The sequence below is a fragment of the Puma concolor genome, chromosome E1 (assembly GCF_028749965.1).
Source record: "Puma concolor isolate L17-30 chromosome E1, mPumCon1.1.hap2, whole genome shotgun sequence".
Classification (NCBI taxonomy): Eukaryota; Metazoa; Chordata; class Mammalia; order Carnivora; family Felidae; genus Puma; species Puma concolor.
Window position 1 is genome coordinate 10418132 of NC_141680.1, and position 17047 is coordinate 10435178.

A 17047-nucleotide genomic window follows, 5' to 3' on the forward strand; every position below is an offset into this window, starting at 1 on the left:
CTTTCACCAACAGGAGCAGTTATGACTATGAATGACTACTTTAATTCAGTACATTATCTTCCCACTCTTCCCACTTAGAATTTATCTATATTTCTTTTTTTTTCAATGTGTTTTTTTTTTTTTTTTTTGAGACAGAGAGAGACAGAGCATGAGCAGGGGAAGGGCAGAGAGAGAGGGAGACGCAGAATCTGAAGCAGGCTCCAGGCTCCGAGCTGTCAGCACAGAGCCCGACACGGGGCTCGAACTCACAGACCGTGAGATCATGACCTGAGCCGAAGTCAGTCGCTTAACCGACTGAGCCACCAAGGCGCCCCGAATTTATCTACATTTCTAAATACAATTCCTACTAAAAGTTAGCAGGGCTCCTTGGAAAAATAGCTGGTTCCAGGTATGGACTATGGGATTAACAAAAGAGTCTGGGATATCTTGTGGGGGCCCGGAAATCAAGGAGCTGCCCAAAGACTAAAAGGACCATGTCACACAGACAATGGGGTGAACCTGAAGGAGCTCAATTTACTTATTTGGGACAATTTCAACAACAACAACAAAATGACAATAGTGAACTATAAGACACTGATTAAAACATGTATTGATACTAAAAAAAGAATAAAAGGACAGAAAGATAAAGCTCTTCTTTACAGAATGAAAGAGCTAATAAATGTAAAGGAAATGACAGAATTATGGGGGGGAATCACCCCCTAAAATCTTATAAATCTTATATATGCACCAAAACATGCTAAAACCATTGACTAAAAGGTTGTTTTTTGGGGAAGAAGATGTTCATATGATGTCAAGGTTTCACTCCACAATGTATCAATTACAGAAAGGAAGACAAAGTGCTCAAACTTACCATGACTACCTGGTGGGCCACCTAACAGTGCACGCCTCTTAAGGTGATGTGATGAGACACCCAGCATCACCTACCTAGCCTTCTTGTTGAAACTGTTTGCTAAATCATGAGGAAGGATTAGACAAATTCAAATGTGGGACGCTATATTGGGCAGCTTGCCTCTTAAAAGAAAATTCACCTTCATAAAGAGCAAAACTAACTTTAAAAAAAAAAGGAAGAGAAAAAGGCATGGACTTAGGCTTCTGGGAAGATGGAACAGACATACTTTTCCCTATTCTTTATACTAAGTACAACTAAAATCCATAGACGTGACACAGAAAATAAATATAAGAAGGTTCTGAAAGGTGAAAAGAAGAAGACAAACCGTTTAAGGAACTCAGGGCCCAAGGAACAACACAGTGGCAAGTTGCCTGGGTTTCCTTTCTGTGTCACATAAACCAGACTGGGAGCTGAAGAAGTGGGAAACCTGGAAATACGACAGGGCACAAACATATTTGTTGGCTGCTGTTCCAGCCAAAGGACCAGGAAAGGAGTAGTTTAACAAGACAAAACATTCAGACAATAAATGCTCTACTCCAGCCGGAAGAAATAGCCAATGAACATAAAACAGTAGAAGTCAAAAGAATAGAGCTTCAAAGACCTGTGAGACTGTAAGAAAAGACCTAACGCTTAAGTCATCAGGGTATAGGAAAGAAACAAAGAGGTAGGAAGCTGAAAAAGTATTTAAAAAAAAAATAATAGCTGAAAACTTTCTGAATTCAGCAAAAGACTTAAATCTACATATTAAAAAAAATGAAACCCAAACTGAGAAGCCCAAAGAAATCCACATCAAGACATAGTCTTCATCCTAAAAGACTAGAAGACATCAAAATTCTAAAAGACAAAAAACTTGAAAACAGTGAAAGAAATAATATTTGCCTATAGTGAAAGAACAATTCTGGGGCGCCTGGGTGGCTCAGTCAGTTGAGTCTCCAACTCTTGATCCTAGGGTCCTGGGATCAAGCCCCATGTTGGGCTCCATGCTGAGTGCAGAGCCTGCTTAAGATTTAAGATTCGCTCCCTCTCTCTCTCCCTCTACCCCTCTCCCCAACTTGCACTCTGTCTCTAAAATAAAAGAAAAAAAAAAAATAATTCAAATAACAGCAGATTCCCCAACAGAAACCATGGTGGACAGAACGAAGAAATACATATTTCAGGCGCTACAAGAAAAGAACTATCAACCCAGAATCCTATCCAGAGAAAATATCCCTTAGGAATCAAAGGGAAATCAAGACATTCTCAGATTAAATAAATAAATAAATAAATAAATAAATAAGAGAATGTGTTGCTAGCAGACTTATCCCAAAACTATGTCTAAAGGAAGTTCTTGCAATAGAAAGAAAATGATAAAAGAAGGAATCTAGGACCATCAAGAATAAATTTTAAAAATGAGTGTAATTATAATAAAATTTCTGTCTCCTCTTAAGACTTCTAAATTATGTTTGAGGGTTGAAACAAAAATTATAATCCTGCCTGATGTGGTTCCGAATGTAGATAGAAAAGTATAAATGAGAAGAGTAAAGAGGGGTGAGGTTTTTGCACTTCACTCCAAATGGTAAGGTAATCACACTAGTAGACTGTGATAAGTCATATATATAATGTAATACTTAGATGACCACTAACAACAGTGTGTAAAAAGTTACAATCAAAACACTTTAGGTAAATCAAGATGGAATTCTAAAAAAATTCTAATATAATACACAGGAAGATGGGAAAAGACAGAAAATATGGAAAAAAACCATAGAGAACAAACATATTAAAATAAATAAAACGGTAGACTTAAGCCATAACATATCAATAATTACATAAATGTAAATTATCTAATTATACCAATCAAAACATAGAGATAAGCAGAGTGGATTTAAAAATATGTCTATGAGAAATTCACTTCAAATATAAAACTACAGGCTGGTTGAAATTAGAAGAATGGTAAAAGATATATCAAGCAAACATAAATCAAAAGAAAGCAGATAAAATAGACTTCTGAACAAAGAAAAATTCTAGAGACAGAGAGGGATGAAAGGATCAATCTGCCAGAAGACATAGAAGCCCTCCTAAGGTCTGAACAAATATTAGACACTAACTTCAGAAACTATTCAAATAAGCCAGAATTTGATTGAATTAGTTTTTAGAGCAACCTCTGCCCTAGGGCATTGTTGAAGATAATAGGGCAATCAGCCAACAATTAGTGGAGTTCAACAGCTGGGTATAGAGCAGGAAAGAAAGGAAGAGAGCTGTACCAATACCACTGTCATTCAAGGGTGGCTGTGGGCATACCCAAAGCTGTGCCTCCCTGAGGAGCAATGTCAGAAGATTTAACACTGCCGGAGGGAAACAGACTTCACTGAAATAGTCCCTGAACAAATAAACAGGCAAATAAAAACAAGAAGCTCCAGAGGGGGAAATCAGTACCCCGAGTTCCTAAAACATAGTACCTAAAAGGTCTAGTTTCCAACAACAACAAACTTATGATGCGTGAAAAGAAACAGGGAAGTATGACTCATACTTTCTGTGGTTAGGACAGGGTAGGGTACAGGGGAGAAAAAGCAGGCAAGAGAAACTGCAAATGAGAGTGAACAGATACCAGCATTAATAGAAAAAGACTTCAAAACAACCATTATATATACGTTCACAGAATTAAAGGAAAGCATAATTAAAGAAATAAAGGAAGGAATAACAATATCATATCAAATAGAGACTATCAATAAAAAGATGAAAATTAGATAGAAAAAAATGAAAACTCTGAAGTTGAAAAGTGTAACTGCAATAAAACTCACTAGAGGGGTTCAACAGCAGATGCGAACTGGCAGAAGAACTAATAGTGAACTTGAAGATAGATCAATAGACATTATTCAAGTTGAAGAACAAAAAGGGAAAAAATAGAAAAAAGTAAAACAGATTCTCAGAGTAATATGAGATATCATTAAACACACCAACATACACATAATGGGAGTACCAAGATAGGAGATACAAAAAGGAGAGGAAAACATATCTGAAGATATAATGGCTGAACTCTTCCCAAATTAATTGAAAAAACAATGACCTCTACATTCAGGAAGCTCAACAAACTCCAAGCAGGATAAACTCAAAAAGATCCACAAACAGGCACCGTATAGTAGAAATGCTGCAAATCAAAAACAAAGAGGAAAATCTATAAAACAGCAAGAGAAAAACAAGTGGCCATTCACAGTGGAACCATAATAAGATTAACAGCTGACTTCTCATCAGAAACAATGAAAGCCAGAAGGTAATGGAATAACAAATTCAAACTACTCAAAGAAAAAAAATTGTCAACTAGGAATTCTATATCCAGCAAAATTCTTTCAAACATAAAGGTGAAATAGGGTATATGCCCAGAGGAATGAAAAGTACAATCGTGAAGAGATAGTTCATATATCCATGTTCCTAGCAGCATTATTCACAGTAGCCTAAAAGTGCAAGCAACTCAAATGTCAGATGAATGGACGAAGAAGATGTGATATACACCTAAATGAAATATTATTCAGACTTAAGAAGAAAGGAAATTCTACAACATGAATCAAACTTGAAAACATTATGCTAAGTGAAATAAGCCAGATACAAAAGGACAAATACTGTATAATATACTTTATATGAGGTACCTGGAGCAGCCAAAATCACAGAGACAGAAAAAGAATGCTGATTGCCATCTGGGGCTGGGGGGAGGTGGGGATGAGGAGTTACTGTTTAACGGCTATAGAATTTCAGTTTTTGAAGACGGAGAATTCTGGAGATAGATGCTGGTGATAGCTGCACAACACTGTGAGCATACTTAATATCACTAAACTGTACACTTAAAAATAGTTAAGATGGGGGGCACCTGGGTGGCTCAGTCGGTTAGGCGTCCGACTTAGGCTCAGGTCATGATCTCACGGTCCGTGAGTTTGAGCTCCGCGTCGGGCTCTGTGCTGACAGCTCAGAGCCTGGAGCCCGTTTCGGATTCTGTGTCTCCCTCTCTCTCTGCCCCTCCCCTGTTCGTGCTCTGTCTCTCTCTGTCTCAAAAATAAAGAAACGTTAAAAAAAATTAAAAAACATAGTTAAGACAGTAGATTTTGTTATGGGGATTTTACCATAATACAAAAATTGGGGGGAGGGGAGTGAAGGTCAAATAAATATTTTCCCAGATAAAACCTGAGAGAATTTGTCGCTAGTGTACCTGCCTTACAAGAAGTACCAGAGGAAGCTTTTCTAGGTGAAAGCAAGTAAACCCAGAAGGTAATTCAAATTCACACACAAAAAATCAAAAAGCACCATAAAGGTAATTAAGTGATTATAAATAACAGCAAAAGTGCACATTTTTCTCCTTTCTTCTCTGGATTTAAAAAACAATTATATAAAATATATTCATATAATGTATTGTTAGACATAGAATGTATACAAATGCATGTGTAATCTATCTGCCAACAACTGTACAGAACAGATGGATTTTGGTAAAGCTGTATGGAGCTAAGGAAGCTACTATAGTTGGTTAAAGTAATAATTATAACAATGTACGGTTGGATTTGTAATATTAACAGATGCAATATACATAATTTTGATACAACAAAAAGTGAAAGTAGGCTAGAGCTCTACAGGAGTAACATTTCTATACCTCATTGGAATTAAATTAGTATAAATCTGAAGTCAATTCTGATAAGTTATGAGAATATAACTCAAAGAGATAAGGTGAAAAAAATCATTAAAGGAAAGAAAAGGTTTGTATTTATTTCCTAGGGCTGCAGTAACAAACTACCACAAATTGAGGGGCTGAAAAGAACAGAAATTTATTCTCTTCCAGTTTGGGAGGATAAAAGTCAGAAATCAAGGTGTCAGCAGGGCATGCTCCCTCTGAAGGCTCTAGGACAGAGTCCTTCCTTGCCTCTTCCAGCTTCTTGTGGTTCCCAGTTATCATATGTGTTCCTTGGCTTGTACTTGCGTCTCTGCCTCTGTCTTCACATGCCTTCTGCCTTCTTCCTTTTGTGTGTCTCTGCATATACTCTTCCCTTATTACAATGACACCAGTCATTGCATTTAGGGCCCTCAATCCAGAATGATTTCATCTCAAGATCTTCAACTAGTCAACTCACTGAAATGTTGCATGAAAAAGCACTCAATGCAAAAGGAAGCAGTGAAAGGAGTAACAAAGGAACAAAAGAAGATGAGATATAGAAAACAAAAAGTAAAATGGCAGACGTAAATCCAGCTATTACAATAACAATATTAAATGTGAATGGATTAAACATTGCAATAAAAGGGAAGATACTGTCAGACTGGATAAATAAAATACATGATCCAACTATATGCTATCTTCAGGAAATACACTTTAGATACAAAGATACAAATGGATTGCAATAAATGGATAAAAAATATATATCATGCAAACAACAACCACAAGAAAGTTTGGGTATCCATACTAATATCAGATGAAACAGACTTGAAATAAAAATGTTACTAGATATAAAGACATAATAAGAGAGTCAATTCATCAGAAGACCTAACAATTATATATGCACTTAATAATGGAGCACCAATATACATGAATCAAGAAGTTACAGAAATGAAGGGAGAAACAGACAATTCAATGACAGTAGCTAAAGACTTCAATATCCACTTTTAATAATAGACAAAACTAGGCAGAATCTCAACAAGGAAATAGATCTGAAAAACACTCTGAACCAATTAGAACACTAGATCTATAGAACGCTCAACCCAAGACAGTGGAATATACGTTCTGCTCAAGTGCACATAGAACATTCTCAAAGACACACCGTGTGCTAGGCCATAAAACAAACCTCAATAAATTTAAAAGGACAAAAATATTCCAAAAATGTTGTCTAACCAAAATGGAATGTAGTTAGAAATCCAGAGCAGAAAAATATTTGGGAAACTCACAAATACATAAAAATTAAACAACATACTCCTAAATAACCAACGGGTCAGAAAAGAAATCAAAAGAGAAATCAGAAAATACTTTGATATGAACGAAAATGAAGAATTAACATACCAAAACGTATGGGATGCCACGATAGCAGTGCTGAGAGGGAAACCGACAGCTGCAAGGATCTATGTTAATGTTCGAAGGCAGGGAAGAGACAAGTAAGTATCCCCCAAACTGAGTAGGCATTTTGAGACTGGAAAACAAAAAAGACAACCCCGTACAGTTTAGAGAGTTTTATTCAGGGTAATTAACTGACAGGAGGGATTGGGCAGACAATGATCCAATCAGCTGGGCAGCTATTCTCTGCAAAGTCCTGACTTTCATCTACAGATTTTATAGAATGAGGGGGTGTACAGAAGGGTGCTGTAGTGAGATCAAAGGGTTCCCATGCATTTCAAAGGGTTTGCATGCACCTAATTGACATCTAACATTTAATTAGGCCTCGTGGCACCACCTATGCCCCAGGAAGGGAAGAGACTATTTTATCTTTTTAGCAAACCTGAGGAGGGACAAAGCAAGCCACCCCATCCCAGCCTTGGCGGGCATTTCTAAGGTATGTATATTAACCTCCAAGAGAACGTGTAGCTCCAAGAGAGGTCATTGAGTGAACATGAACAAGATGGAGGGCCAAAGATGGAGTCAGTATTGCCAGCATGCCTACAGTTAAAAGGAAAGATCGCAGATCAATAGCTCAATCTTTCACCTTAAAACACTAAAAAAAAGGAGAGTAAACTAAACCTAGTGCACACAGAAGGAAGGAAATAATAGGTTAGAGCAAAAAATAATGAAATAGAGAACAGAAAAACAATAGAGAAGATAAGTAAAACTGGAAGCGCTTCTTTTAAAAGACCAAGAAAGGGGCGCCTGGGTGGCTCAGTCGGCTAAGCGTCCGACTTCGGCTCAGGTCACGATCTCACAGCCCGGGAGTTCGAGCCCCGCGTCAGGCTCTGGGCTGACGGCTCAGAGCCTGGAGCCTGCTTCCGATTCTGTGTCTCCCTCTCTCTCTGCCCCTCCCCCGTTCATGCTCTGTCTCTCTCTGTCGCAAAAATAAATAAACGTTAAAAAAAAAAAATTAAAAAAAAAAAAAGACCAAGAAAATTGACAAGCCTTTAGTAAGACTGATCAAGAAAAAATGCGAGACAATTCAAATTACTAGAATCAAAAATGAAAGAAGGGGTATTATCAACAACCTTACGGAAATAAAAAGGATTATGAAGGAATACTATGAACAAATGTATGCCAACAAATTAGATAAGTGAAATGGAAAAATTCCCAGAAAGACACCATACCAAAACTGACTCACGAATAAATAAACAATGTGAAGAGAGCTATGACAAGGGAAAAGATCGAATTGGTAATGAAAAATTGTCCACGGAGAAAAGCGAGGCCCATATTTCACTGCTGAATTGTACTAAACAAGAATTTTAAATATCAATTCTTCACAAACTGTTCCAAAAAAAAAAAAAAATAGAAGAAAAAGCAACACTTCCCCTCATCTTATGAGACCAGTATTATCCTAATACCAAAATCAGATAAAGACATCACAAAAAACTACAGATCCGTAGCTCTTCTGAATATGGATATATAAAAATCCTTAAGAAAATATTAGCAAACCAATTCTAGCAACATTTAAAAAAACATGTATACCATTGACCAAGTGGATTTATCCCAGGAATTCAAGTTGGTTGAACATCGAAAACTCAATTAATCATTTCAATAGAATATATTTTAAAATCACATGATCATCTCAATAGACATAGGAAAAAAGCATTTGACAAAATCCAAACTCTTTCCTGATAAAAACACTCAACAAACTAGAGAGGAACTTCCTCAACCTGTTAACAATCATCTTCTAAAAACCCACAGCCTACATCATTCTTAATCGTGAAAGACTGGATGCACTGCCCACCCCCCCTCACCCCCCGATCAGGAATAAGACAAAGATGTCTTCTCTGCCACTTCTATTCAACATAGTACTGGAGCTTCTGGTCAGGGCATTTAGGCAAGAAAAAACACCCGGATTGGAAAAGAAGAAGTACAATTACTTATATTCAGAGATTTACATGATCCTGTATTTAGAAAATCTTAAGTAAAGGGGTGCCTGGGTGGCTCAGTCGGTTAAGCGCCCAACTTCAGCTCAGGTCATGATCTCACGGTTCGTGAGTTTCAGCTCCGCATCAGGCTCTGTGCTGACAGTTCAGAGCCTGGAGCCTGCTTCAGATTCTGTGTCTCCCTCTCTCTCTCTCTCACTGCCCTTCCTCCACTCATGCTCGCTCTCTCTCTCTCTCTCTCAAAAAGTAGATAAACATTACAAACAAATTTTTTTAAAAAAGAAAATCTTAAATAAAACACACACGCATGCACGCACACGCACACACACACACACACACACACACACACACACACACACACACAAAAGGGGCACTGGGTAGTTCAATCAGTTAAGAGTCTCATGCTCTACTGACTGAGCTAGCCGGGAAGTTTAGTCCAGTCAGTTAAGTGTCCAACTCTTGATTTCAGCTCAGGTCATAATCACATGGTTCATGAGTTCAAGCCCCTCATCAGGCTCTGTGCTGACAGTGCAGAGGTTGCTTGGAATTCTCTGTCTCCCTCTCTCTCTCCCCCTCTCCCATGCATGTGTATGCATATGTGCTCCCCCTCTCTCTCAAAAATAAATAAACATTAAAAAAAAAGAATTCTTTCCAAAAGCACAACAAAAATAAAGATAAATTAGACTACACCACAATTAAAAACTTCTCTGCTTACAAGAACACCATCAAAAAAGTGAAAAGACAACCTACAGGATGGGAGAAACTACTTGCAAATCAGATACTGATAAGGGTTTCATATCCAGAATATATAAACAGCTCCAGCAACAACAACAACAAAGAACAACTCAATTTTAAAATGAGCAAAGGACTTGAGTATCTTTCTCTAAAAAGATATATAAATGGCCAAATATGACATGAAAAGATGCTCAATGTGTATCACAGAAATATAAACCAAAACCGCAATGAGATGAGACTCCACACCCACTAGGCTAGAATTAAAAAGTCAGAAAATAAACGTTGACAAGGATGTGGAAAAATCAAAACCCTCATTCACAGCTGGTGAGAATGTAAAATGGTGCAGCCACTCCTTAAAACAGTCTCGCGGCTCCTCAAATGATGAAACATAGACTTACCACATGACCCAGCAACTGTCCTCCTAGGTATGTACATGCCTGCCCCCAAAGAAAACATATGTCCACATAGGAACTTGTAAAGGGGTATTTATAGCAGCATTATTTATAATAGCAAAGGTGGTAACAACTCAAACACACATCAAATGACAAACGGAGAAACAACATGTGGTATATCCATATGCTAGAATACTATCTGCCCATAAAAAGGAATGCCATACTGCTTCATGCTACAACATGGATGACCGTTGAAGACATTATGCCAAGTGAAAGAAGTCAGTGACAAAAGACAATTGTATGATTCCTTTCAATTTAAGGGGAAACGCAAGTACGAATGAGGAAGACTTTGTTTATCACAGGGTGGGACCTGCAAAGGAATGGGAAACAGTCGGCACAGGCTCTGAGAGAAACCTGGGTCTGACCTCCCCCACCCCGGGACACACAGAACAGTGTGGTTGCTGGTCTCTAGGGAGGGAACAGTGCTTTGCTTGTGAAAGTATGAAGAAGCCAGAGAACCGAATTTGGGAAGAAACCACCCCTGTCACAAGAAACACCACCAAGAAACCACCCCGTCACAAATTGCACCTGTAGTCAATCCTAACAGCGGCTAACTACGCATCCTCCACCAAGGGAAAACAAAACAAAATTAACCTTGATTACCATCCTTGCTCCTTGGACTCTACACTGAGAGAAATAGCACAGAGCGTCTAGTTCAAGGCCAATCCTGCTCCTACCTTCTCCATCCTTCCCTCCACTTGAGCTCCCTCATCTCCTTTCTACTCATTCCTTTCCATTCTGGCTGATCCAGTCCAGTCCTTCAGAATCCTTTTTTTTTTTTTTTTTTAGAGAGAGAGAGAGCGATTGAGAGCTTTCAAGAGTGGGGAAGAAGGGCAAAGGGAGGGAGAGAGAGAGAGAGAGAGAGAGAGAGAGAGAGAACCTTAAGCAGGCTCCATGCTCATCATGGAGCCCGACGCGGGATTTGATCCCATGATCTTGAGATCATTACCTGAGCCGAAATCAAGAGTCGGTGGCTCAACCAACCGAGCGACCAAGGCACCTCCAGAATCCTCTTCTTGTTCCTACTTTTAAAGGCTGGAGTTTCCCAGGAGTCTCACCTTGGTTCTCTTCTCCATCCTACTTCTTCCCAGGCAATCTCACCCACTCTCATGGTTTTAACTTCCAAGAACAGACTTGTCTTCCCAAATCTGTATCTACCTTACACCAGAGACCTACATTTCTAGCTGCAAAATAGACACGTCCACCACATCCACATGGATGCCACACTTAAAATGGATCATTTCCTCCAGACCCTGTCTTAGTTTGGGTTCCCCCAAATCTACCCCTTTAAAGTAAGGGTTTGAGAACAAACTGGTTATTTGGGAGGTGATACCAGAAAACTCGGGCAGAGGAGCAAGATGGCGAAGAAACGAATGAAAGTGTGCTTCATCAAGCAAGTTACCAGTGTGAGTACCTAAAGCTTAATCCCACTGAGGAACTCTGGGAACCAGCGTATAAAATACCCACATCAGCACTCTACCACTGGAGAAGAAAGGAGCCGGGGTAGTCCTACACCAACTCCATTATCCTTGGTTGAAGGCTTCCGGGGAGTTGGAAGGGTGTTGATTCCCTGGCACTTTTACTCTGCTGTTCTGGGTTGCAACATGGGCACCAGAAAATCGTCAGCCAAAGAAACGCGGGTGCTGACAATGGGAAGTCAGGCCAGTGTTCACAGAAGTGGTGAGGGGAAGGGAATATGAGCAGCGTACCCACATTTCTGCTACCCATTCAAACCCGGAGCTCCTCCTGGATCCCCCCTTGTGGTCGGTATCACCCAACCCAGAGAAACATGGTGTCAAAACCAGCTCTTCTCTCTCTTTCACCCCTCCACCCAGGACCCTGAAGATTCTATTCCCTGAGTGGTACGTCCTCTTCTCTCTTGGCATCCCCACTGCCAAAGCCTTGGTGTCTAACTGGATTTCCTACACTCTGCCTCCTCCTTCTCTCATCTACCCACTAAAAAAATTGCTAGCATGAACGTTCTAAAATGCAAGTCCAGGGGCGCCTGGGTGGCGCAGTCGGTTAAGCGTCCGACTTCAGCCAGGTCACGATCTCGCGGTCCGTGAGTTCGAGCCCCGCGTCAGGCTCTGGGCTGATGGCTCGGAGCCTGGAGCCTGTTTCCGATTCTGTGTCTCCCTCTCTCTCTGCCCCTCCCCCATTCATGCTCTGTCTCCCTCTGTCCCAAAAATAAATAAACGTTGAAAAAAAAAATTTTAAATGCAAGTCCATTTACACACCATGTTAAAAATACTTCGATGCTTATATAAGGTAGCTGGAATAATCAAATTCGTAGAGACAAGTAAGCAGAAAGATGGATGCCAGGGGGGCTGGGGAGAGGGAATGGGGAGTTATTGTTGAATGCGGGACAGAGTTTCAGTCTGGGAAGACAGAAAAGTTCTGGAGATGGGTGATGGAGGTAGTTGTACGACAACATGAATGTCCTTAATGCCGCTGAAGTGCACCCTGAAAATGGTTAAGATGGTAAATGTTATGTACACTTTACCACGATAAAAAAAAAAATGTGAATCCTCCCTTGGCTCCCACTGCCTACAGAATAAAGCCCCAGCATCTTCACATGACACATCAGTCTCCGTTCTCTAGTCCCTGCCTGTCCCTCCAGCCTCATCTCCTGCCATCCCAGCTTTGAGCTTCACCTCCCAGCATTTCCAACTACTCATGGTTTCCAGAATACATCTTGCTTTTCCATGACTGTTTCCCACTGCACTTTCTGGTTTCTCTTCCCAGAGTACCATTCACGCCCCTGACTACGAGCAACTTCTCTTCGTTCCTCACAACTCATTCGTGCATCTGTTCAATAATTATTTACTGGGTCTGAGACCCCCACCTTAGGAAACAGCAGTGGGAAAAGCAGGGTGGGAACAAGTGATTTCAAGTGAGAGTGTGTGCAAGGTCCTTGAGAAGCATCTAAGAAGGGGGTCTCGCCTCATGTGGGAAAGTCAATCTCCACATGTGAGGGACCCTCTGATAGGGTTATCCCCTCTCCTTGATGCTGCTTCTGAGCCTTGTATGTACTTCTAATTTCTGCCCGTGCCACATTGTTTATAATCATTTTATAAAGCTTCTGTACTAGTCATGATTCTCTAGGCCGCAAGTGACATTAAACCAATCTTAACTAGCTTTACCAAAAAAAAGAGGGAGGAATTATCAGCTTCTATGAATAAACCATGGGAAGTACCGAGGTAGATGTGGTCTACGGAACAAGCGAATCTGGGACCACCCACTCGCCAGGCCTTTCTGTGTGTTACCTTCATTCTCTCAGTGGGAGTCACAGATTCAGGCAGCATGAGATTCACTGAATTAGTTAATTTCACAAATATCACAGCCTATCAATTCTGAGACACACATTATAATATCCCCGAAATCAGCATACCTCTTACGGTTGCCATTGGCCGTCAGCACTGAGGTCTGGATGTGCGCAAAATCAGGCAGCTAAAGAAGCAGCTCACCAGAAAGCATGGTGACTTGGTTTGCATCCCAGGTGGCCTCACGGATAACTGCAATCCTATAATATTTCACTCTACAAACCAAGCAAGGGTGTTCAAAGAAGGGATGTGAGTCCCGGTTGCTTAATCGACACCTTCCGGTGACACCTGCAGCTAAGATCAAGGACGTTGTCAGCATCAAATTTGCAGAATGGGTATCACAAGCTCAAAAGGAAATCCTGGAGAAAACTGAGGAATGCTTTTACAACCAACACATTACCTGTGTTCCTGATGGCAGAGGGGATGTTAACTGTGAAAAAAATCACAGACACGAATGACTTGAGTGACTTGGAACGAAAAAGCGATTCAAAAGGGAAAATCTAGTGGCTCAGCTGATTAAGGGTCTGACTCTTGATTTTGGCTCAGGTCACGATCTCATGGTTTGTGAGATCAAGCCCTGCATCGGGTTCTGTACTGACAGCGCAGAGCCTGCTTGGGATTCTCTCTCCCTCTTCCTCTACCCCTCCCCCCACTCAAAATAAATAAGCTTGAAAAAACAGAAAATCTGAATGTAAGGAAGTTTTGGAAATACCTTAACCAATTTATTTTGCTTATATTTTCCTTTTTGCATACGTATGAGAACGGAATATGACATACATTGATGTCTAAATAACTGTAAAAGAGGGGCGCCTGGGTGGCGCAGTCGGTTAAGCGTCTGACTTCAGCCAGGTCACGATCTCACGGTCCGTGAGTTCGAGCCCCGCGTCGGGCTCTGGGCTGATGGCTCGGAGCCTGGAGCCTGTTTCCCATTCTGTGTCTCCCTCTCTCTCTGCCCCTCCCCCGTTCATGCTCTGTCTCTCTCTGTCCCAAAAATAAATAAAAACGTTGAAAAAAAAATTTAAATAACTGTAAAAGATCTCTCAATAAGTCTAAAATAAAAAAATTGTGCAGGGGTGCCCAGGTTGCTTAGTCGGTGAAGCATCTGACTTCGGCTCAGGTCATGATCTCAAAGCTTGTGAGTTCGAGCCCCAAGTCGGGGTCTGTGATGACATCTCAGAGCCTGGAGCCTGCTTTGGATGCTGTGTCTCACTCTCTCTCTGCTCCTTGCCTGCTTGCACTCTATCTCTGTTTCTCTCTCTCTCTTTCAAAAATAAACAATAAAACATTTTTAAAAATTTAATGTACATAATAAAAAGCATTGTATTATAGTTTCATTGACTGTTTTTTTTTCTTTTTTAGTGGAACACAAAATAATTGTTTTAAAATTTCTAGCATCTTAGATTTTATGAAGTTGTGTTTATTGGGCACTTACTATGCACTGGAGACATACATTGAACAAAACAAGGACCAAGCTCCCGTGGAGCTCGTGCACCCTTCTAACTCCAACCTCTTGCTTTACTGGCTCCATTTTGAACTATGCAAGGAAAAGTGATCAGCCCGATATGGATGACAGTCACCCTTGGAAAAATCTTTGTGAACGGGGAGTATGAAGTTCTATGATTGTTTCAATCTGGGTCACGGCCAGTCCCCGCACCCAAAGCGAAGTGTACTTCCAGAAAAAGGAAGATAGGAGACTTGAACAGGAAAAAAAAAAAATCAGAGTTGTTTTAATGTCCATTCGTCCTATAAGACACAGGAGTAGGGCTCTTGCCTTTAGCGGGCAGGGTCCAATCAAGAAGACGGCATTCAAAAGAGGCAGTTCAATAAGAGGGAATTTAATACAGGGAGTAATTACAAGGTTTGGGGAAGGGCTAAACAGCCAAATGGGACGGTGGGATGGTGAGCCAAGCCAGAGATCGGCAAGAGTGGGACGTGCCCAGCACACTTAAGGCTAGAGGGAAAAGGAAGAAGGTGGTATCACCAGAGGCCAGCGTCACTCGGCCAGAGCTGGGACCAAGCAGAAGATGGGGAAGAAATCCCCTGGCTTCTCCCTTCCCCTCACCTTCCAATCTTCCACCAGTGTCTTTCACTAGCCACCCTTAGCCAGTGGCATCTGGGCAAAGGAGCCCGCAAAATGAAGTTGGCAGGATCGGCTGCCTCCAGTAGAGAGAACAGGAGAAGGGTAGGGCATGACTCTGAGGGTGAAGAGATGAATAACGGGGCAAGGTATTATCCGTCTCTGTATCGAACACAGGACCTAAGTGCCTAGCACAGGACCCGGTTCCTACAGAAGGAAATCAACTCAGTACTAACAGAAACGGAGAATGGCCACTGAAACACGAGAGTAGAGATACGGATAGAGCGTTACTGCATTAGAGAGAAGAGGGTAACTTCCTCCACACAGGGTACCTGAGAGAGGGCTCACAAGAAAACGTGATGAATGAAAAAGGATACAAAAAACGGGCAAGGGTTTGCCTGAGGAATAGAAGGGGCGACAGTCAGCCAGGCCGGGAAGACCGCACACGCTGAAGGCAGGGCAAACGAAAGCATTGCAACAACGACCAGATGCAAAGTCCAGTCCTATGAAGCGCTCTTTCTGTACCTCTCCGTGCGATTACATAGCTTTCCCCTTTCATTATTTACACAATGGGTTACACTAACATATGTCCTTACATCGAACCATTCTTGAATTCCTAGAGTGAAAACTATTTGGCCAAAATGTGTTACTTGTTTGATTCTGCTGCATTCATTTTGCCATTTCACTCGGGATACGTGCATAGATACCACAGGTAAGCTTTGGTCCGTAGTTGGCTTTTGCCGGGCTCCCACTGTTCTCTATCAGGGCTACCTTAATTTTGTGAAATTATTTGGAGAACTTTCTATCTTTTCCTATTTTCTGGCATATTTTTTTTTAAATTTTTTTTTCAACGTTTATTTATTTTTGGGACAGAGAGAGACAGAGCATGAACGGGGGAGGGTCAGAGAGAGAGGGAGACACAGAATCAGAAACAGGCTCCAGGCTCTGAGCCATCGGCCCAGAGTCTGGCATATTTTAATAGCTGTGGAATCGCCACCATCGACCTTGGGTTATTTACGCATTGGTGATTCTGCCTGTGGGTTTGGGACTCAATCTCTTCCTTGTCACTCCTGCCACCCACTTTTTGGCCGCTTGCCACCCAAGCTACCGCTGTCCCGACTCCCCCCTTCCCTGCACCACAAAACCCTGATCTTTACCCCCCAGCTATAGTGAGTGAAACCCTCAAGGCCCTTGCCCCATCCCACCTAATGCCTCTTCCCCCTTTATTTTAGGTCTCTTCTTCTTACAGAAAGTCTTGTCTGATATGTTTCATCCTAAACCCCAGTGCCCGATTCTGTGCTCACCTGGTCTTGGCCTGTTATCTTCTCTTTTTTTTAATATGTTTATTTTTTCATTCAAGACAGAAAGAGAGAGAGCATGAGCAGGAGAGGGGCTGAGGAAGAGGGAAAGGGTGGAGGGGGGAGAGAGAAAGAGAGAACCCCAAGCAGACTCCATGCTCAGCACGGAGCCCAACGCAGGGCTCAATCCCACAATCCTGGGATCATGACCCGAGCCGAAATCAAGTGTCAGATACTCAACGGACTGAGCCACCCAGGTGCCCCACTGGCCTGTTCTCTTCTTGGGT

General features: G+C 41.3%; 1 protein-coding gene across 3 annotated transcripts in view; it reads right to left on the bottom strand.

Annotated features, from left to right (window-relative positions):
- SPECC1 (sperm antigen with calponin homology and coiled-coil domains 1) overlaps positions 1-17047 on the bottom strand; it is a 288182-nt gene that overhangs the window by 259496 nt on the left and 11639 nt on the right. The window contains exon 1 of one of the 3 annotated variants that reach the window (XM_086686134.1): positions 6891-7031. The exons of 1 other annotated variant lie outside the window; for it this stretch is intronic. In XM_086686134.1, the coding sequence (XP_086542260.1) occupies positions 6891-7010 (120 nt within the window). In that variant the 5' untranslated portion in view covers positions 7011-7031. Of the gene's footprint in view, positions 1-6890; positions 7035-17047 lie in introns of those variants that run through there. One more of the 3 variants, XM_086686139.1, reaches the window with a different exon arrangement.